The following is a 19,787-nucleotide window of genomic DNA, read 5'->3' on the forward strand; positions in this document are numbered from 1 at the left end:
CCAGAACGGGTTAGCGCGGTTATATCCGGTATAGTGTAACGGTTAACATATCGCGTTTTCACCGCGAAGCTCGGGGTTCGATTCCCCGTACCGGAGTTGTACATTTTTTATCACTTACTGAGTTAAGTAGGGTAATTACAAGTTTTATTTTTAGAATATAGAATTCGTCTATATAAAGGAGCTGTTAATCAAAGCGTATTATGAACTAGATATTGTAGTCTTCCTATTCTCATATTATACTTAGACTCATAGGATGTAATTACGTCGATATTTCAACAAATTATTAAGGGTCTGAGGAACCTAGTTCTCGAGAAATACTGTCTTCGGGAAATAGTTAACGGACACGTCGGCGGCAACAACGGGATGCAAGTTCTCTAGCGCCACAGAAGGAGGGGAGTGTACCACGGCGGGAGAGTCGGCCGAAACGCTATTCTGGTCGCGATGCAGCTAAGAGCCCCCATACATCCTATGTCCACATGCCATTGGCCTAGGTACGGTACTGGCCACGAGCCGGCGCCACTGCATCTGTTACAGTCCAAGGTCTCGGTCAGTTTATCGGCTTTCCCTGCTGAATGGAGAAACGATAGTTGACCTCACCTCTACGGGGTAGGAAGATTTGTTCAGCTGCCAATGGCCGTAAGAAATCATGGCCTTGGCCTTGATGTATGCATGTGGTCCTGGTGTTTCGAGGGGAGCTAAATGATGGCTCCCATGTCAGGCGCCAATTCAATGTCCACTTCACGTGCGACTATAGAAGGACACTCAATGACATGCGAGGGCTAGTGAATATTATCAGACGCGTTAATGTAGAAGCAGAGATTGCGAATTGGCCGCTAGGAAAATCGAAGACAAAGAAAAAGCTAAGGCTAAATTTGGGCCGTCATTTCCGACACCGTCCTGCACAGGCACAGTCCTCAAAGCTCATCGTGTGGGTACTCGTCCCGCGGGTATTTACTCGCGTCTCCCGTAGCTTCCCCGCTCGTCGGCAACACAAACGGAACGAGGAACCTCTCTTCGTTCGGGTCGATATATCCAGCGTCGAAGATCAGCTGCGGGTCTTGGTGGCTTGTAAACGCTGCCTCGTCTCTTGGGATCGGCTCCAACTCGTTGGGGCTTGGGCCCTGATACTTTTTGCCGAGCTGGCCGTTGGCGAGCTGTGCCTTTATAAACTTCTTCGCATCGTTGAAGAGAACCGAGTAAGTTGGGATGCCCCGCTTGCGACGGATATTGTTTTTGATGACCGTCGTGATACCAACCATCCACGGATCCCTGCCTTTGAGCGCCTTCACGTTGAATTGCGTCTCGTGACAACCTGCAAGCAGGACCCCCGGCGTCGCGCTGTGCTTGTCAAGCATCCCGCCACCCATGCATGACGAGGTTAAGATAGTGAGGTTGACCCCTTTTTCGAGGTTCTAGATGGGTAGCCGGAATGGTAAGCTATAAGACGTCGCAACGAGTAAGGCTAACTTAGGTCCATAGCAGTGAGCACGCTTACCTCTCGGATGGCATCAGCCAGCCAGTCATCACTGACCACCTCCTTCCGAGTACCGTCTTCATTCTCGGCAAGAATCCAACCCTCATCCATACCATCTGATTCTCCAGATTCCTCGTCGGGAAATGTCGTGCCGTGAGCGTCGACATACAAAAACCGTACATCGCCGGGCCTTGCGTCTTTGCAAAGCTGCGCAAACTTGGATTTGAAATTCGTCGCCGTGGGCGGGTCCTGCCCTAGGGTGCATCTCTTCGGTCCTGTGGCTGGATCGACGTCAAAATACACCATCTCGACGTTGGCCTCTGCAAATCCCAGACGCTCGACAAGCATCTCTTGCACTGTGAAGATGCCATTGTCAGTGCTAGTCCCGAAACGCAAGATCAATCCCTGCGTCCTTCGTTAGCTGGCGTGGCACTTTCTGAAGACAGAGGTAGGTAAGAGGTAAGATACCTAGGTACTCACCTTTTTCTTGTTCGTGTCCCTGAAGTCAGTCCGCTTCAGAGAGTAAGGCGCATTCGAGTCCCGGTCGTTGGACGGGTTTGCCATACGGAGCAGAAGGTTGGTGCCAGTTGTATTCATCGTAAAGTTGTACGTATAGTATCCATCGTTGAATTGCGCGCTCACAGTGCCGTCCGACTTGGGTTGAACACCGGTCATAGTACCGCTCACGGTATGGTTGGCCTTGGGGTTCCCCTCGCCGTCCTTTGTCCACTGATGACTGAGGATCACGGGCTCTCCATCGGCTACGTCGCCGGGTATCACTAGCGTTGCCATCTCGTCTTGGCTGTACTCGAACCAGTGAAGCTTTCCGGTGAAGACCGAAGTCGTAGGGATGCGCACAGCATCGCCATGTCGCTTAGAGAGCGAGACATTGCTTTTGTCACCCGACGGGTTGGACATGGTGAGGGACAAGGTGTTGAGGCCTTCCGATACGACGCCCTCGAAGGCGTAATAATCGAAAGCGAAGCGTACGCCATATTCTATGGCTGTCTTGGTCACGCTGGTGATCAGGCCCAGCTGTGTAGTGTTGCTCTTCTTGTTACCGTTGGTATCAACAGTCCATTGCCAATAGGCGCAGACGGGGTCGTTGACGGCGAAACCGGCGGGGAAGACGATCGTGATACACTCGTCTTTCGCGTAGTCATACCAGTTGACTTTTCCAACGTAGACGTGCATCGTGGATAGGATGGAGACTACACACAGAGTAATAACAAGCGTAGGCAATCTGACTATGGTCGAAAGAACAGGCAAACGTAAGGAATTTATCCCGAAATCATGAATGGGAAGAAAACCTTTTACGTTGAAGCGGGAGGGGCCCGGGGGGGCTGAGTATTCCTATAGGGCTTTCGTCCCCTCCCCGCCTCCCCCTCCCCCTCCCCCGTTCCCCCGTCCACGTACCTCAACACGGGACGCAACATCCAGTGTCCGTTGGAGGGAAAATGTGGAGGCGGCAAGTACCCCTCAAAGTTGCCAGCTCAAGGATCGTCGCATTTAGGTACGGCTGCAGGCTACAAACATGCAGTGTGACTTGACCTCCATGCTGCTGTGGTACGTCGGGCACCTGGGCGCATCCTTATAAATATGCTTTCAATCTAGGCAGGGCGGGGGTGGTCGACCTTCTGCTAAAGGTGGTACTGTTATTGAACGCTCTTAATCTGGGACATGAGCTTTCATGTTACATACCCTAAGTCGACCCAATATCACCCCATTTGAAGTTCGAGAAAGTGACAGCCGTGTCCGGGTGATTCTTCTCAATGAATGCCGGGTCGCCCTCGGTCGCGTTGCATGGCCCAGCATCACCGCTATCCAGCCAGTTCATGAAAGTGTCGGGGTGATTCCAGATGACCATATGCAAGACCATGCCCCTCTGAATCGCTTCTCCCATAGTCGGCAACCCACCGCGCTGCTGGAACCACGACGCGGTCGCGTTGCAGTACCCATCGGTGATGGCCGACACTTCCTCGCCTCCGACGGTCGTGGACTGGTTCTCGATCACCTTGCCGTCCTGGATGTACACTCTTTGGATCTCGGTCAGCGTGCCGGTTGCCTCGCCATTGTCGGTGACGAATATCGTCTTGACGGTGAATTTGCGCTTCGTGTCGACCTTCAGGCCCGGACCGTAGTAGTCGTGAGCTCCGTTCAGGTATGGGTTGTAGCTGCATCCCCACTCGTCGCACACGCCGACGTCCTGGCCGCACTCCTCCTCGCTGGTGCACTTGTACAGGCCCGTGATGTTGCACGAGTGGGGTGTGAGTGCTTGAGAAAGGGAATTCGACTCCCATATGTCCATCTCGTTGCAGCACGCGCCGTATTTGTGGTCGATGTTTGCCTAGACGAGTTGTGAGAATGCGAGGGGGGTTAAGCAGGGTAGGTAGGGCAGGGAGATGGGCTCTTACTATGCCTTCGATCCAGTCGTGCTGCGCACACTGGGCATCGCAGTAGCCACTTTGAGGGAGTGTCAGCTTTGGAACTCATCAACCAACTAGAAGGAATAGCCTCCAGGATGTGTATGGGGAGACTGACGTTCCGTACTCGGCACCAGCGGGATTCAGCTCACTCCGTGCCCCGGTCATGTCCATCTCGCCGATAACCAGAGCGCCATTCATGCCACACACCAACTTCGACAAGTCGACGTCAAAGGTGAACTCCTGATTCAGCAATTTGAAAGGCTCGTAGTTCTTTCCATCGGGAGCCACAAGAAACACCCTCGGGCTACCGACGGTGAGGCTTCCATCGGGGGCCTTGACGAACTGGCTCAGTGTGATGGCGTCTCCCTCCGTGGCCACACCGCGGACAGCATAGTCCACTCCTTCGAGCGCGCAGTTCTTTGCGCATGCCTCCACGTCGGTGCAGTCAGGACTGCCGAGCCAGCACGGGGTACTAGGGTCGTCGACTTTGTGAAGCTTGCGCCAGAGGGCATCATGGACCACAGCCGTCTCGAAGGTCTTGCACCCGTCCTTGAGTGTGCATTTTTGAGTCGGCAGCTTCAAATGCTTTTCGGGCACGGCGGTGCTAATTTGCTGCGCGGCTGCGAGAGCAGGCAGAAGAAGGGCGAGGAAGCCCGGGTACGTGTAAACCATGATGATTGAACGACTTGTGATGAAGGGATGGGAGCGTCGAAGAGGTGGATGGATGGCTGGGGGTGAACCCCCATTTTAATAACAGATTAACCCTGGGGGTTCCTAGGAACAGGGGATACACGGCGGGCCTCCGCCGGCTACTTGGCGGGGAGTTGGATCGCCGTTCTTGGAGGCCGGAGGGGGAGTTGTTGGCTCCGGGGCCTAGAGACCGGGACGGGTCCGGCCCCCGGCCCGACGATGACGTCGGAGCCAACCGCCCTCACCTCCGTTACTCTCTATTACTCTCTAGGCACTCGGCACTATTGGTCAACGAGGCATCGAGATCCACGGCTATTGCCGGTCCGTTCCCACCGTGACAGTGAGCTCCAGAGGAATTACCACTTTCCGTGATACCGAGACACTTGGCTGCTATCGGGTTGTGGAGTTGTCTTGTGGGGTTGGGGAAGCATTAGTCGGACCTGCGACGGTGTCCCTATAATAGTTGAGCTGATAAAAGGTCTGCTCTTAATTATTCGTGCTCACGGGCCGGTTACCTAACAAAGTGCTCATTAAATCGCCAATCAATTCCATCAAAACTGCGTTTATAATGCGATGAGGTCCGCGTTGCGCTCAAGACCAAACCGAACAACCGGGAACAACGGTGCTGCATACGGTACCGACGACTGTTCCTGATGATCGTATATTGGGAGTGCAGAGAACGGCGGCTTCGGATTGGGGCGCTTAGTTGTCAAGGAGTCGTGTTACAACAGCCGGTAGTATCTCCCGGGAATCAATTTTAGCCTCCCCCGGGCGACCCTCCCCCGCAAAACCCCCATGGCGGGCGACGTGACCACATCCCGGCCATCAACGGGCACGAAGGTCTCCCCGGCCCAGGCCCCAATACCTACATCACCGTTGGAACCACCACCACCTCACGACCCCAGACCCAACCACACACACCACTTCCTTCCCGCGACCCCATCCCACAACACCCTCCCCAACCAACCCCGCCTTATTCCACCACCCTCTACACTCCCAACGCCTCCTTAACATAATCCAGCAGCAACGGCCCGACCCGGTCGGCAATCACGCGGTCGCCCTCCAGGTTGGGGTGCACGCCGTCGCGCAACATGGAGGTCGTGAAGCCCGTGTAGCAGTCGGCGACGACGATGGGCGACTCCTCGGTGCTGAGGCCGGCCGCCCACTCCGGGATGCGCGCGTTGATGGCCTGGATGGCGGCGTTGGAGAAGGAGAGGGGGATTACGAGGTCGACCTAGCAGTGCGAGGTTAGTTTTCGGGTTTGGTGGTGGGGTGGCCGGGAGACTTACGATGATCTTGGTCTTGGGGTTGGATGCCCGCATGATGCCGACCATCTTGGTATACGCGTCAATGACATCCTGGGTGGTCTTGCCGCGCACCACGTCGTTGGTGCCGAGCATGAACATGACGATGTCGGCGGGCGTGGTCTGGAGCCAGTTGGTCAGGTAGTTGTTGGCGATGTCGACGGCCAGCCAGCCCGAGTGGCCCTCGTGGTGCTGGTCCCAGTTGGATGTCGTGGGCCGGCAGTTCTGCGGGTTGCTGTTCTGCGACCCGACGTACTGCACCTGGTCCGCGAGGCCGGCCTCTGCGAGCTGGTCCCACACGAAGGCCCGCCAGCAGGTTATCTCGGTGATGCTGTCGCCGAGGGGCACTAGTGTCTTGTTAGGGGGGTGAGTTCGGTCGCTCGGAAAGGACAGCTTACTGATCTTCAGCTTCTGGGCTTGACGCTCGGCGATCTCCACCGGGCTAGCCAGGGCCAGGCTGGCCAGGCTGAAGACTGAAAGGATACCCGACACGTGCATGGTTGCGGTTCTTAGCTATACACACTTGGGACCTGTGCTACTATTGGAGAAATAATATGGTCCAGTCGGCGCTTTCTGCGGCATGAAGCTCCTTCTTATATCCCAACAACATGGTTCGGATAACAGGCGGTGTCAATCCTAGGCAAGTACACTTCCTTCTAGATGCAGAAAAGAAGCACTCTAAATTGTACGCGTATCCTAACTGAGCACTAGCACACCATCAGATTGCCGTGGCCGAGAGCCGCACCGCTCTCCAGCCCATTCAGCGCCTTCCAGACGGCCGGATGTGACGGTCAGATTGATGCCAGATGCACGTATTTATCTACCGGGTTTATACCAGGTCCTTGGTCGGGCGAGGGGAGCTCAGAGAGCGGACTACGCTACTGTTCCGCGCCTATTTCGGCCGTTTCGAGTCTTTACGCATAGGACTGGCAGCCAAGCTGGACGACCATTGGTGCTAATTTTCCCTTCGCCAGATGAGGATAAATGGCACAATTACCGGACGGGTCCGCAACTGTCAACCTGTCATGCACCCACCATATGTTCGGAACTCTAACCGAGGATTGATTGATATCCGGTAGGGCCGGTGCGGGGCCTTCATTAAGGAGACCCCATGCTGCGCAACAATTCGATGCTTTGTCGTTCCCTACTTGAGTCGAACTGAGTGTTCTTGGTAGGGGGTCGCTGAGGGCCGTTCTAGTGAATCCGATCACCCGGGATAAGGAGTCAGATATAGCCGCCGAAGTTAGCTAAGGAAATAATGAAACACGACAAAAGGGTCCAAAGGTAACAAAAAGAGAACAGGAAACTCTGTGAGCAGTTCCATTCTGTGCTGACAACTGTGAGATTCGAACTCACGCCTCTTGCGAGAACGCAATGCAGCCCCTTTTTTAGGGGAAGGTAGTCCTTGAGTGCGTCGCCTTAGACCACTCGGCCAAGTTGCCGTGAATTCCGTTGTGGAGACGAGCCACATCAGTGTAGAACAGGAGCCAGCTTGGGGAGGGTGTGGAAGTTGACATGCATCAGGGTGGATATTGATGGTTGGAACCACATATGGCATTCTCCGCCTGCATTAACGTATCGTCGGCCTGAACAAGTATTTCGATTCAGCTTGCACTCGAAGTGATCAAAAGTGATTGGAAACATGGCATCGATTGTTCTCGGAATCCGCATTCAGGGGCACTATCCGACATCGGAACCTTCCCTGGGACCCGCTCCACCGCGTAAACGTGAAGATCGAAGACGGCCATCAAAATAGCCATGTTTGCGGTTTCGCATGGCTTTGACGGAAGTGTCAGGACTCACGTGCAGCCGACTGAAAACCACTCGCCCCAACCCACTTCCGAAATGGGTGCACCGTGGGCATACTGATGTGAATGAACAGTGGTAAGGGGGCATTGTGACTTTGTCCATGGAAAAGCCACACTTCCAAGGGTCAAGCCATCGTCATTGCCAAGGAGACGTGACATGGCAACGTGTTACCGTGTATCACGTAAAAATAAGAAGTCCATGTGTAATCAACAGGCTCTGGAGGGTCGTTGAGCAAGTGACAATTCAGTCTTCACGGACATATCAACGGCGATCAGACATACAAGGCTAAACTACGATAACGGCGGGATGGCGAGGTTGCACTCGTTAAACTTCCGGGTAGACGTCTCTGCGGTAGTGTTAGGACCAGCCAGATGACCAACACTGCAAGCTTAGAACTTACGTCCGCCTACGCAACGGCACCTCCATCCTGACCTTCCGCAGCAGGTCATGGTCGATCACAGCAGTACCGATCTTGGGCCCATCACTGGCGTCCCCAAGGTCGACTAATACTGTCCCCCACGGGTCGACAATCATGCTGTGGCCGTAGCTTACCCGTTTCTCGTTATGGTTGCCGACCTATGCGGCATCAGCACTCAGCAAGCAGGCCCAACAACATACAACATAGAAGGACGTACCTGGGCGGGAGCAATGACGTAAGACTGTGTCTCAATGGCTCGCGCCCTTAACAAAACCTCCTAGTGCGCTTTCTCGGTGGGGACGGTAAAGGCGGAGGGGTAGGTGATGATGTCGGCACCAAGACGCCGCAAGGCGAGGCTAATCTCGGGGAAGCGCAGCTACACGGCGTCAGCCAGCGAGAGACGACGGCAGTGCGGAGTACCCACATCGAAACATATCGTCGACCCAACCCTCCCAACCGGCGTATCGAACGGTGTCTCAATCCGCATTCCCTTCTCGACGGACCTAAACACACCACAGTCAGACCAACAACCAGCCCCTCAACCACTCAAAGACACGCACTCGCTCTCCTTCAACACCGGCCCTCCCCCGATATCCACATCAAACAGATGAATCTTCTGGTACCGATGCGCAATCTCGCCGCGCTCGTCTATCCACAGGACAGTGTTCTTGAGCTTGTGGCCGTCTAGGGTGGGCTCGTGCACGCCGACATGGATGGGCAGCTGCCAACGGTGCGCCTCGTCCTGCAGGCCCAACACAAACTCGCTCTGCTCGACGGGCTGGGCTAGGCGGATGCTTTCGGCTGCGGAGCCCGCGATGTAGTCGCTTGCTTCGGGGAGGAAGAGGGCCTGATGTGGAGGTGGTTAGCATGATGTCTGAGATGGCAGTGAGAGAGGATGGTTGGGAAAGTGAGCATGGATGATGGAGCTGACCTGGGCGCTGGCTTGGGCTGCTTGTTCGACGAGGGTGCGGCACTGGGTAAGATTGTGGGTGATGTGAGAGGTCGATGTTAGCTGACCTACAGCCTGCTCACAGAGAGGGTGTCAGCTGGAAAGGCGTGCGGGTTCAGGAGAAAGGAGAAGAGTCGGAAGTCGTTCTCGCTAGACACCAGGGTCGTGGCTTACTACTATCCGCGCCCTGTCATTTTTCGAATTGTTAGAGGGGTTAACTTGTCCACTTTCGTCCGTCATTTTGGTATTTCATGGATCAACAGTGAGAGCATTCCAAAGTGGACGGTGAGGGTGGGCGAAGGAAAACAAGGTCAGACGACGAAATCCCCGCACAGGCTGACGGCAGCACGCAATTTTCGACACTGTGTTCCGCAGTGGGCTTGGTTCCCAACTCTCAACCTCACCCAGGCACCAAAACGGAAAAACACTCTCTGAACGGGACTGAATCTAGTAGGAATCATGGCTTGATACCCACTGGTTCGTCATCTTAGCCGAATGCATACGTGCCATTAAGAATGGTTTCTGGGTCAACATTGCTGACAGCACAGTGTTTATTGAGTACTTCTCCCCCGAGCCCACTTGAGAAACACAGCTGCGGTCGCAATAAGCCTTCACAACACCCCGATCTGGGTAATCTTACCAGCCAAGCACGTTCTCCCCTAGATGTCACAATAGCAACACCACTGACGAACATGGCATACCTTCACGGGACCAAGACCCATCCATCCTTAGACGCAAGGTTGGGTTCGGAATGTCTCGGAACTGTCGTGAATTCATGATTGCCCAGCTTTCCCGCCTGGGGCAACCCTCCTGGGATGGGGTCGTCATGTCGGCATCCGCAAGCCACAAACTGCAGTGCTGCAGCCTGCAGCCCTAATCGACCATCGCACACACAACCACGCCCATTGGCGTACCACCGGTTCCCTTGCCTGTCACCGGCATTCGCGCGGCTAGGATGATGCCCTGGGGTTCGCTGAAGAGCCGAATCTGTCAAGGTCGGGCATCCTCAAGCGCGCCTGGCCATGCATGATGATGCATCCTGCAATGCTACAGCGCTACTTCCGACACAGGCCTTGTAGAATCGCGTTTGCTGTCGGACCGGTTCCTCTCCCCCACACCTGTCTCTCCCTCCGACCCCGGTTGTTGCACAGCCCGGAGATCCGAATAGTGGGACACGCGGCTGAGCTTCATGCATCGTTGAACACAAGAGTTTTGTGGGACTGGGGTCAGACAGAAGTCACAACTTTTGACAGGAAGACAGATCATTGCGGGCAATACGCAGACAGGGAGTGAACAAGTTTTGAGGCATCAACCCCAAAGTCCGCTGCACCCCTGGTTGGCGAACTGTGATGGGATGTGCCGGCTCTCTGTGGTGACTCTGCTCCGATCCCAAAATAGCAGGCTGGAAATACCAGAGTTGGCTTCCATGCCAAAAAGTGATACCGGTGACCTTGGATGATGCCGAGCAAAACCTCGGCGAGATCCCCGTCGGAAGTTGCGGAACTTGGCTGCCAGGTTGCACAAACCTCCCAAGCACAACTAGCTCCAAACTGATTTTTCTGCCACCTCCTGTGATGAATTAAAATGTATCCAGGATCCAGACGTGCTCCCCCGACTTATCAGATGTTCTGCGATCAGCGGCGCGGCCAGGTGTGGGTCCGTTTCGAGAACAATACGAAGAGCGCGGCAAAGGACAATACCAACACAGGACGACTATTGCGGGACGCGCTTAGCCACCTGAATGGCCCACCGCTCACCACTTCTCATTGTCCCCTGCAATATGCTACGTCTGATGGATGATGGTATTCTTTGAAGATAGCCCACCCAAAAGTGAGTCGGTGCCGAAGGGGAGATGGCCTGGTCCGGTCTGGATCTTGGGATTGTTCTTTGAGGACAGCTCAGCAGAATAGGGGTCGGCTGGTTGAGGAAATCCTTCATGTCCGAAACGACCAGCTCAATCTCAGCCGCTGTGTTGCTATCATCTCCATCAACAATTCTCAGAACATGGCTCGGAGGGTTCTCATCGTGCCTCCGTCAACATCAAACTGACATATACCGTTCAAGTGCCCATTTCCAACAGCCATCAACAGAGCCCTCTGAGACACCAGAACTCATCACCACACCAGTTCCGCGACAAACCCATCACCAGCCAACCTTGCACCTCTCAAACTCCCTTCTTTTGTCTCCCTTTCTCTTCAACACCAACGACACAACCATGTCCAACACCACATCCCCGCCACCGGGGCTGCCACCACCGGCCACCCCGTTCGACCCGCTCAACCAGACGTCCTTCCTCCTCTACGGGGACGGCAGCACCCCGGTCCCCTTCAACACCTTCAACGTGACGCAGATCTACCTGCAGGCGACATCGCTCTCGATCCTGTACGGCACACAGATCGGCGCCTGCTTCATGACGCTGGTGGTGGTGCTGGGCATGACGCCGCGGGCGCGGTTCCGGCGGCTGCCAACGCTGGTGAGCGTGGCGGCGCTGGCGCTCAACACGGCGCGCATGGTGCTGCTGGCCGTCTTCTTCGTCACGTCGTGGGTCGACCTGTACGTCATCGTCGCGCAGGACGCCACGGTCGTCCCGCGCTCCGACTTCTACCTCAGCGCCGCCGCCACCGTCCTCAGTGTGCCTGTGACGGTCCTCATCCTCGCCGCGCTCTCCATCCAGGCCTGGTCCATGCTGCGTCTCTGGGGCCCGCTCTACAAGCTCCCCGCCGCCGCGCTGTCGCTCGTGCTGGTGCTGCTGACGGTGGCGTTCAACATGATGACGACGGTGATCCAGACGCGTGCGATCCTGTACGCCGACATCAGCCAGATCGCCGACTGGGTGCGCCAGACGTACCTGGGTCTCATCACCGCCTCCATCTGCTGGTTCTGTTTCCTCTTCAACATCCGCCTCGTCATGCACATGTGGACCAACCGTAGCATCCTCCCCAGCCTCAAGGGCCTCAAGGCAATGGACGTGCTGGTCATCACCAACGGCATCCTGATGTTCGTTCCCGGTAAGCCCTCCCCCCCACCTTCACCACCTCTTTCACCACCCACCCCCCACCCACGTACTAACCCCCTCAACAGTAATCTTCGCCGCCCTCGAATTCGTCCAATGGGACCGCTTCGAGCCCGGCTCCATAACCCAAACCTCCGTCATCATCGTGCTCCCCCTGGGCACCCTTGTCGCCCAACGCCTCGCCAACCCAGCTTGGTTCGGCACGGGCCACTGCGCCGCCGACACCTCCTCCTCAGCCAACACCACGGGTTCCGGCGCGGGAGGATCGTCGGCCCTCTCCCGCGGCGCGCTGTCCGGCACTACTACGGCGACGAGCGCGCGCCGCCCGCTGCTGACTAGCGTGCGCAGCAATACGAGTGTGGGCGGGGGTGTGCATCGTGGGGGTGGGGGCCGTGGGAATGTGTCGACGCATATTGCTGCGGGCGGGAGTGAGGCGTCGTCAGTGGGGGAGAAGGGGGGGGTGATGCATGTGGATGGGAGGGGAGGTATGGGGGAGGGGGAGATGATGGGGGTGGATTTGGAGAGGGGTGGTGGTGGTATTGGTGGTGGTGTGAGGGTGGATTATGGCATTGAGCGGAGGGAGGAGCGCTTGCTGCCGACTGCTAGCGGTGGCTCTTAGGCGGAGTTGCTGTTTAAGCGGGCGGTGGAGGAGGCTGAGGTGGTTTAGGTCGGGGGTAATTAGCTGGGGATGGAGTTGGGTGGGTGAGGCAAGGGAGGCGGGTGGGTTGTTGAAACTTCAGATTGCATGGCGCCAGAGTTCCAGGTTGTTTCTTTCGGGTTGGGCGCTGACCAAGTTGATCATCGAGGATTGCGCGCTGGTTTCCTTCGTCAATACTTTCTTCACAGGCCGTGGATGGCAGATTGTAATTACCATTTCTTGGGCTGGTACATTTTTGCCCTCATTTAACACATCTTGTTCATCGATCATCGTTGTCGATTCCAATCTGCACCGGTGTCTTGGTACTGTTGTTCGGTCCCAAAACCCTCAAAAGCCGACCGGGACTCAAAAAACACTGCCAAAGACGTAGAGTGGCCCGGGAAGGCGTGATGTTCTTTCCGCCTCAATTCCAGGGGCACCTTCCCCCAAGCCACTCTGCGAGGGACAACGGAGTGCTCTTTCCCGTCCCTTTTGGGCTGCGCGACCTAGCTGTGGATGGGACGTGGAAACCTCTCGGTTCGATGCCCGGCTTTCTTGTCTCAAAATGCCCCCGAGTCCAAGTGGAAGCCTGAAGATTTCAACGCAGCACGACGACACACACCACTTCAGCCTATGGAAGGCCTGGGCATTCCGCCCACTCGGGACTTTTCAGATTTGAAGTTAAAACCGGAACCTCTACGAGTATCACGCAGGAGTCATTTGAGCCCGCAGAGCAACCGCCCTTCCGCTTGCAAGCATCTCTACCCCGACGCGAAGACACATCGACCAAACCGAACGAAAAAGGGGGGAACGACCGATTGCGGCAGACAGACAACGCCTCACTTTGCCGCTCTCGTGGCCAAATTCGAAATGCTCGACGCTGTCGGTAACGCTAACGCAACACTTCATCGCCAACCCACTGATCTGGTCCCTCCACAACTGGCTACGTTCAGCGCCCCGGCTGATATCCAAGTTGTCTCAAACGAACACAGGCCTGAGCGACTCGCTGCTTGTTTAGTCGAAAGTGACAAGGCCCCCACCGATAAAACCACCGCAGCAACCGTATGCTTAGCCGCAATGATACGCGAGGGTCCGTCCAGCCCAAACACAGAAAAGGAGGCCAAGACGGATCAGGCGCCCAAAAGGCCGGAGGACTGTGGCACGTCCGGGGACTAGGTGTCTCCGAAGTCTCGAACGGATCCCATTGTTACAGACTCGAAAGAATTAACCACATCGGTGCAGCGGGCAGCTCGCGCCGCTGAAGGTCGGGGAGGCAGGGCCCCGTTGTCGGTTGCGGAGAGGAGGAAGCTATTCGAGGCACAAACAGGTCAGTGTAAAAACTTCGACTCCGTATTGGATACAGCTCTGACCCAGTAAAGGCCATGTGGTGATCTCGGAAGCCGCTGGCAAGCCCGCCATTACGCAGTCTGCGACAACGCTGCTCAATCATGATGAAAAGCCACGAAGAGAGTCAACCCTCCGCAGCACCGACCCACTCCTAGCACCCACCCATCCAGTCTCAGGGACACGGTCTCCCGATGCGCGCGCTCGTCAGGCATTGCAAATCACGGAGCTTGATTGCCATCGAGCTGCTGGTCATCAACACCCGAAAGAAAACCAATATAAACGCCACAGTGTCGCGGATCTGCGCCGAGCCTTTGACCCAGGACACTGGCCGACGCCGGATGAGGTGTCTAGTCCCTTACTCCCAGATACGCCGAAGCTACCACGGCCGCCCAGTACCGAGATACCGCCCAGATCCATAGGTCAGTCAACCATACGGCGCTCTAGGCCACAGCTGGATGGGCAGCCCAGTGACCTCGATAGTGTTGACATGGCTTGTTCGCCAACTCGAATCCCTGAGCCGCGAAATAAAACGCATGCCCGGCAACGCGCAAAAGCAGTCACCGTTCGGCAGGCTGGGGGAAGGGGTCTTCGAGCAAGCCTCATTAATGAACTGTCACGGACTATGAATCGGAGGAATGGAGCGCCCAAACAGGACCACAGTACCGATCAAACCCTGGTGGGCGCCTCAGGCTCCGGTTCATCAGACTCAGAACCATTGCTGCTGTCAAGGACGGGTTCTGTCGAAGACCACCCCGTTTGCCCCGGCTCGAGTGGCAATGCGCAAGCGATATTGCCGAACAAAAGGATACAACAAGTTGGAATGGGACCCGATGCAGATTCTGTCAACTCTCCGGAGATTTCCACAGGGACGACAGGGGCGCCAATGACTTCTCCATACCTTCAGCACTGGAGAACGAGAGGGGATAGGAGATCACTGAAGTCCAGCCCAAGCCTCCCAATGATTGTACCGACGACCATTGCTGCGAGCACTCGTAGCAGCATACGCCAGTGCTCTTCCCCAGAGAGTTTGATACACCGTGGCGTAAGGTCACGCGGCTCAACCCGGATGTCAGCGCATGCCTCTTCCAAAGGGCGGTCGGGAGACGATCTCCTAGAGATCTTTGGAAGTGACATAGCCGAATCTGGAGAGTCCCCGGTGAAAGACAGAATTAATCTGTTTGAGAACATGGGGCGCCCGCCCAGCATTGAAGAGAGCGCCCGACCCATGTCTCGAGTCAAGGGGAGTGAACCATCGGAAAGCTCCGTTGAAGAGGAGTTGCACGTGGAAAAGAGGCAAACATGGCAGCGCAGGCTCGCGTCCCAAACGCTACGATCAGTGTCTCTCACAGGTCGTAGAAAGCTGCGCAAAGAACCCAAGTCAAGGATTCCCGTCCTGAAGAAGCGCCGTCGACCAACTCCCGCCGCGGCTGGCTCACCATCAGCTGTCTCTACCGATTCGAAGCGAGAGTCAAGCTTCTCCTTCAAGGCGACTCTCCGAAAGATCTCAAAATCCAGCAAGAACTCCGAGAGCCGGCTCCCTTCCGCAACAGCCACCCCGGTCGGACCAAGGGCAACCCCCTCCATTGAACTCCTGAACAAAACCGCCAAAATCGCCCCTCGACCCTTCCACAGGACCCAACCAATCCCCACCCACGAGATCAACGGCATGCCAACCCAAGAACCGGCATGTAACAGCCGGCTCACATCCCGCACTCAGCACGCAAATGATGGCACAAACATAAGCACAACGGCGAGCGTGACTAGCGCCGGTGTCTCATGGGGTCGCCGCGCCGCCGCTGTCGCGTTGGATATCGGGCGCCGCTTCAAGACGCAGACCCAAGCCCAGGCGCGCAAAGCCAGCTCTTCGGGGCGTTCGGGGTTGTCGTATTCCACGCTGGTGAACACCACGCCCGTGGACGGGGATGACCGTGGGTTTGTGGCCGGGGGCTACGGCGGGGAATGGCTCGGCGCTGTCCCTGCTGACGATGCGGTCGAGGAAGCGAGATCCCGGCCCGCCACGGCGATGTCAATGGGCGGAGTCGCGGCGGGGTATGACTATGGCCGCGGCCGCGGGGGGTAGGACGCTGCTGCGCCGGTGTCGCTGCCGGTGGTGGTGGTGGGCCTGCATGACTGCCATTTGGTGCATCCGCGGCCGGCGAGGGTGTTGGATTTGGGGCGGATTGGGGCGTTGGATGTGCCGGTTGGGTTGCGTAGTTGGGGGTGGGAGATGGGGAGAGGGTGGGGAGGTTGTGTGGGGGTTGGGATGGGGCATGGTATGGGGTATGGCATAGGGTGCGGATTGGAGCATAATATGAAGCTTGAACTGCGACATGGCATGGACATTGGGATTGGAATGGGCCATGGGGGTTTGGTGGTGGCGAGAGCGAGGTTGTAGAGTTATTCAGGGGGTTGGCTGAGGTTATGGGTTTGTTTACGATGACATGAGAAGGAAGTTGTATTGTTGACTTGGTGGTAGTGTGGAGATTGGTGTATTGTTTGTATGTCTTTTCTTATGGTCTAGGTTACATCAGCAACGCGGAGGTCGAAGCTCAAGCTTAAATGGAAAGCAATAGTGTTCCTGGATCTCGTTCGCCAAACCTGACGTAGACGCGCGAGGAAGCGGGCGTTGCGTCAACTTTGTTGTCATCGAGAAACAGACAGGCATGTGCTTTCGACGGCCTTGATATTTTTTAAACCCTTCTACAGACGACCATAATCCTTGGACCTCATGCTCATGACACATTCACATCATCCCCACTCTTGTCCCTCAGCACCCTTCTTCCACAACTTCAACTTCCGCCCACTCCCCCCTACTCAGCCAAGCCCATCCCCCGCCCAATCTTCTTGACCAAAGCCTTCTTCAGATACCACTCCCTCGCCATCCCGCGCGTCATCTTGGCAAACGTCTGCGGCACGATGCGGCCGCGCTCGACGGCGCGGCCCAGCACGAAGATGGCGTCGGCGAGCGCGCGCTCCTCGGCCACCAGCTCGTACAGCTGGTTGCCCACGACGGTCGGCGCCACCAGCAGCTCGTCGATGTCGGGCTCCGGGTGGTTCGCCGACCCCTCGATCACCCCGTCCGCCTGCCGCAGCGAGTCCTGCAGGATCGCCGTGTTGGATGTCAGCAGTGCGGTCAGCTGCGTCAGCTGCGCCGACTCGGCTTGGAGTGTTGCCATGGCTTGTTGCATGGCGGCGCGCTGTGCGTGGAGGCCCTGCAGGGAGGTGGTGTTTTGGGCGCGCGCTTTTTGCCGGTGCATGTAGAGGGTTTGGGCGAGCTGGTGGAGGAGGTGGTCCTTTTCGGGGTTGGGGGGGATGGGTGGTGCGGGGACGGCTGAGGGGGAGGGGATGGCGAGCGTCAGGTCGTCGTCCATGAGGTCGGGAGGAGGGGGCGGTTTGGGTTTCGGTTGGGGCTGAACGGGCGGCGGGGGTTGTTGCCAGGTTGGCGGAGGGGTGTTGTATTGCGGAGGGTGGCTGAAGGTTGCCATGTGCCGGGGGTCGGACGGTGGGACGGGGGCCTGCTGGGGACCCGGTGGGAAGCCGGCTGGCGGAGGCCCTTGATACTGCGGAGGGCGTTGAGGAGGGGGATTTTGGGCGGGGGGGGATAAGGGTCCCCTTTGCGCCAGTGGAGCTTGTGGTCCTTGGGGCGGCAGCGGAGGGGCTGTCTCGTAACGCGAGGGTCCAGGTCTCGGGGGTTCCTGACGCGACATCGGTTGCCCGTTGGGTGCATGGTGACTCGGTTGGCCGCCCACCTTTGGCGGAGGCGGGGGGACTGGGGGTCCGCTCTGTTGAACGGGAATTGGAGAGGGTTGCGGTTGAGATGCGACCTGGGGCCCCGGCTTTGGTGGAGGTGGGGGTGGTCTTGTATCGTCCGGTGCCGCGGATTGTACTCCGCTGGCAGGTCTCGGGGCGAGGTCGGGCGGCAGCGGAGGTACGGGAGGCGGTGTGTGTGTTTGTCGGGCGGCAGGAGGTGGCCCTTGTTGGCGGGCAACAACCGGGGGCTCCTTGGCGAAGATGTCTTGTAGAATAGCCAGAAAGTCCAGGATAGTAGATTTCTTCCGTCACAAATCAGCTCCGTATCCTTTCTCCGGCGATATACCACAACTTACATCCCAAAACGTCGACCAGCCAACAAGGTAGGGGTGATAGACCTGACCCTGTGGGTCAACGTGCTGACCAGGACGGACGACCATGGTCTCGGTCGGGGTCACGTAGGCCAGGGGAGGCTCGCGCGGGTATGCGTGCGGTACCCATATCGATATCGGGAAACGGTAAGTTGCGCCGCGGAACAGGACCGGTATTGTCCCCGAGAGATGGAGAAGCAGGGCAGAGTTGCCGTCGGGGAACGCTGTGAACGCACTGTTAACCGGGGCCACAGGCTACAGTTGAGAAACACCAAGCTGGGATTGCGGATTTCATACTGTGGACATCAGTCCTCGGCGACAGAGATGGATACTGTGACAGCGCTTGGGCTACATCGTTGTAGGTTCGATTGACATCGTGATATTCCTGGTGGGAGGAGGAGAGGGGTCAGCTTCTTGGCTTCGATCGATGAGCGAGTCCGGGCGGCGCACACTTGTTAGGACGCTGTAGAGCCAGTTGAGCACATGTTGTTGGACCACCATGTTGGCTGGTGCGGCTGCGGCACGGGGCTATCGACGCATGGCCTTCACTGTCGAGATGTGTTTGTTGCCGCAGCCTACGAACAGCAGCGCAATGCTCCCGTGTGGAGGTGCCAAGCCCCTCCGATCGCGTGTCTTGGCGCGCCATGACGAAGTCAGTGCTTGGCGGTGAGGTGGCCCAAGCTCCCCAGATCTTGCCTGCCGCGACCAATTCGGTTGCTGACGGTCTTGCTGCGGTCGACCCTGGATCGACTGTGGCGCGCTTCCTCGTGTGACCCCACATGCACACCGCGCCACATGACGAAGGGTTGGGTTCGCCTGCAGTTTCGCGACCATGAACCCCGGTTTGTTGACGCTGCATTGACATTGACATTGACACCTTTCGAGTTTCAACACGTTTAATGTTATTCCGTTACCAGCATGACTGATACTTCAACATCCTGCGCCCAAGCCCGATAAACCCGCGACCAGCCGGAATACGCGGCAATGCCGGATGACGCGCAAAATGGCAGAGGTCACACTCTCGGCCCGGCCGCGGCCGTTGTCGGCCCAAGGCACGGAAAGGTCCTCAGAATCGGCCAACAGCAACTCTTTGTGACTGCGATATTTTCCCCGTTCCCCACCATGCCACAATTGGAAGAACAGGATTAGTGTTTCTAGAAACCCGATGCCGCAAGTGGAACAGCCAGGATAAACGAAACAGCCCTGAAGAGGGGCGAACTTTCTGGTCGTCTGAGGTTTGGCGATTACAAAGGGGGCCCACTCCTCCGAGCCAGAGTCTGCGGCCGCTACTGCTCGACTCATCATCATCCCTCCTTCCTTTCCCAAACACCGGCCTGGACTGAATTTTTCCTTCCCAACTCTTTTACATGCCCACGCCACATCCCAGTTCTCGCACGGCTGAGGAGTATTACAGAACTCATTCTGTATACTCCTTGCGTCAGGACTCTTCTCGTTTAACCTCAATCGCCTAAGAATCAGCAACATTATTTTCCGCTCCGCATTGGCTAGTAGCAAGCGAATTGGCTTGTCCTTATTTCCACAGCCATAAGAAACAGCATCTAAACTCCAGCGAATTTATTCCTCCCCCTCGGGCCCGTC

At 56.8% G+C, this 19,787-nt stretch overlaps 7 protein-coding genes and 2 non-coding genes across 9 annotated transcripts; 3 read left to right on the top strand and 6 right to left on the bottom strand.

Moving 5' to 3' along the window:
• The first annotated feature begins 24 nt into the window (after positions 1-24).
• On the top strand, positions 25-96 carry B0H64DRAFT_t152. Its single transcript has one exon. It is a non-coding gene; the product is annotated as a tRNA-Glu (tRNA).
• An 818-nt stretch (positions 97-914) lies between these two features.
• B0H64DRAFT_330401 (uncharacterized protein) lies at positions 915-2,668 on the bottom strand (the record flags this gene model as incomplete). Its single annotated transcript, XM_062800936.1, has 3 exons — positions 915-1,412; positions 1,496-1,879; positions 1,955-2,668. 3 exons carry the CDS (start codon positions 2,666-2,668, stop codon positions 915-917), a joined length of 1,596 nt encoding a protein of 531 aa, XP_062655065.1.
• Positions 2,669-2,904: 236 nt separating this feature from the next.
• B0H64DRAFT_469327 (glycoside hydrolase family 7 protein) lies at positions 2,905-4,868 on the bottom strand. The gene is made up of 3 exons (XM_062807794.1): positions 4,016-4,868; positions 3,889-3,937; positions 2,905-3,821 (listed from the first exon to the last, which is right to left on the bottom strand). Exons 1-3 carry the CDS (start codon positions 4,570-4,572, stop codon positions 3,177-3,179), a joined length of 1,251 nt encoding a protein of 416 aa, XP_062655066.1. The 5' UTR covers positions 4,573-4,868; the 3' UTR covers positions 2,905-3,176.
• Positions 4,869-5,578: 710 nt separating this feature from the next.
• B0H64DRAFT_330196 (carbohydrate esterase family 3 protein) lies at positions 5,579-6,392 on the bottom strand (the record flags this gene model as incomplete). The annotated part of the gene is made up of 3 exons (XM_062800923.1): positions 5,579-5,824; positions 5,880-6,241; positions 6,293-6,392. 3 exons carry the CDS (start codon positions 6,390-6,392, stop codon positions 5,579-5,581), a joined length of 708 nt encoding a protein of 235 aa, XP_062655067.1.
• An 833-nt stretch (positions 6,393-7,225) lies between these two features.
• Positions 7,226-7,336, bottom strand: B0H64DRAFT_t157. The gene has a single exon. It is a non-coding gene; the product is annotated as a tRNA-Leu (tRNA).
• Positions 7,337-8,027: 691 nt separating this feature from the next.
• B0H64DRAFT_446197 (carbon-nitrogen hydrolase) lies at positions 8,028-9,310 on the bottom strand (the record flags this gene model as incomplete). The annotated part of the gene is made up of 8 exons (XM_062806897.1): positions 8,028-8,049; positions 8,104-8,279; positions 8,339-8,362; positions 8,423-8,497; positions 8,546-8,624; positions 8,682-8,968; positions 9,053-9,094; positions 9,245-9,310. The coding sequence occupies 8 exons, from the start codon at positions 9,308-9,310 to the stop codon at positions 8,028-8,030; spliced, it is 771 nt and encodes a 256-aa protein (XP_062655068.1).
• Positions 9,311-11,285: 1,975 nt separating this feature from the next.
• Positions 11,286-12,750, top strand: B0H64DRAFT_377745 (fungal pheromone mating factor STE2 GPCR-domain-containing protein; the record flags this gene model as incomplete). The annotated part of the gene is made up of 3 exons (XM_062802541.1): positions 11,286-12,078; positions 12,152-12,441; positions 12,703-12,750. 3 exons carry the CDS (start codon positions 11,286-11,288, stop codon positions 12,748-12,750), a joined length of 1,131 nt encoding a protein of 376 aa, XP_062655069.1.
• A 2,383-nt stretch (positions 12,751-15,133) lies between these two features.
• Positions 15,134-16,273, top strand: B0H64DRAFT_435876 (uncharacterized protein; the record flags this gene model as incomplete). The annotated part of the gene is made up of 1 exon (XM_062806159.1): positions 15,134-16,273. The coding sequence occupies one exon, from the start codon at positions 15,134-15,136 to the stop codon at positions 16,145-16,147; it is 1,014 nt and encodes a 337-aa protein (XP_062655070.1). The 3' UTR covers positions 16,148-16,273.
• A 268-nt stretch (positions 16,274-16,541) lies between these two features.
• On the bottom strand, positions 16,542-18,985 carry B0H64DRAFT_427114 (UEV domain-containing protein; the record flags this gene model as incomplete). The annotated part of the gene is made up of 4 exons (XM_062805766.1): positions 16,542-18,119; positions 18,174-18,412; positions 18,486-18,573; positions 18,911-18,985. 4 exons carry the CDS (start codon positions 18,983-18,985, stop codon positions 16,878-16,880), a joined length of 1,644 nt encoding a protein of 547 aa, XP_062655071.1. The 3' UTR covers positions 16,542-16,877.
• Positions 18,986-19,787: the final 802 nt, after the last annotated feature.

Source organism: Chaetomium fimeti, assembly GCF_033439085.1.
Source record: "Chaetomium fimeti strain CBS 168.71 chromosome Unknown B0H64scaffold_9, whole genome shotgun sequence".
Lineage (NCBI taxonomy): Eukaryota > Fungi > Ascomycota > Sordariomycetes > Sordariales > Chaetomiaceae > Chaetomium > Chaetomium fimeti.

Bases quoted from the DNA above. Each gene is read 5' to 3' on its own strand.
- B0H64DRAFT_469327 (XM_062807794.1), bottom strand. From the start codon at position 4,572: ATGGTTTACACGTACCCGGGCTTCCTCGCCCTTCTTCTGCCTGCTCTC. The intron at 3,938-4,015 runs GTCAGTCTCCCC...ACTCCCTCAAAG, and splicing joins GCTGGTGCCGAGTACGGAAC to TGGCTACTGCGATGCCCAGT. The intron at 3,822-3,888 runs GTAAGAGCCCAT...CAACTCGTCTAG, and splicing joins ACGACTGGATCGAAGGCATA to GCAAACATCGACCACAAATA.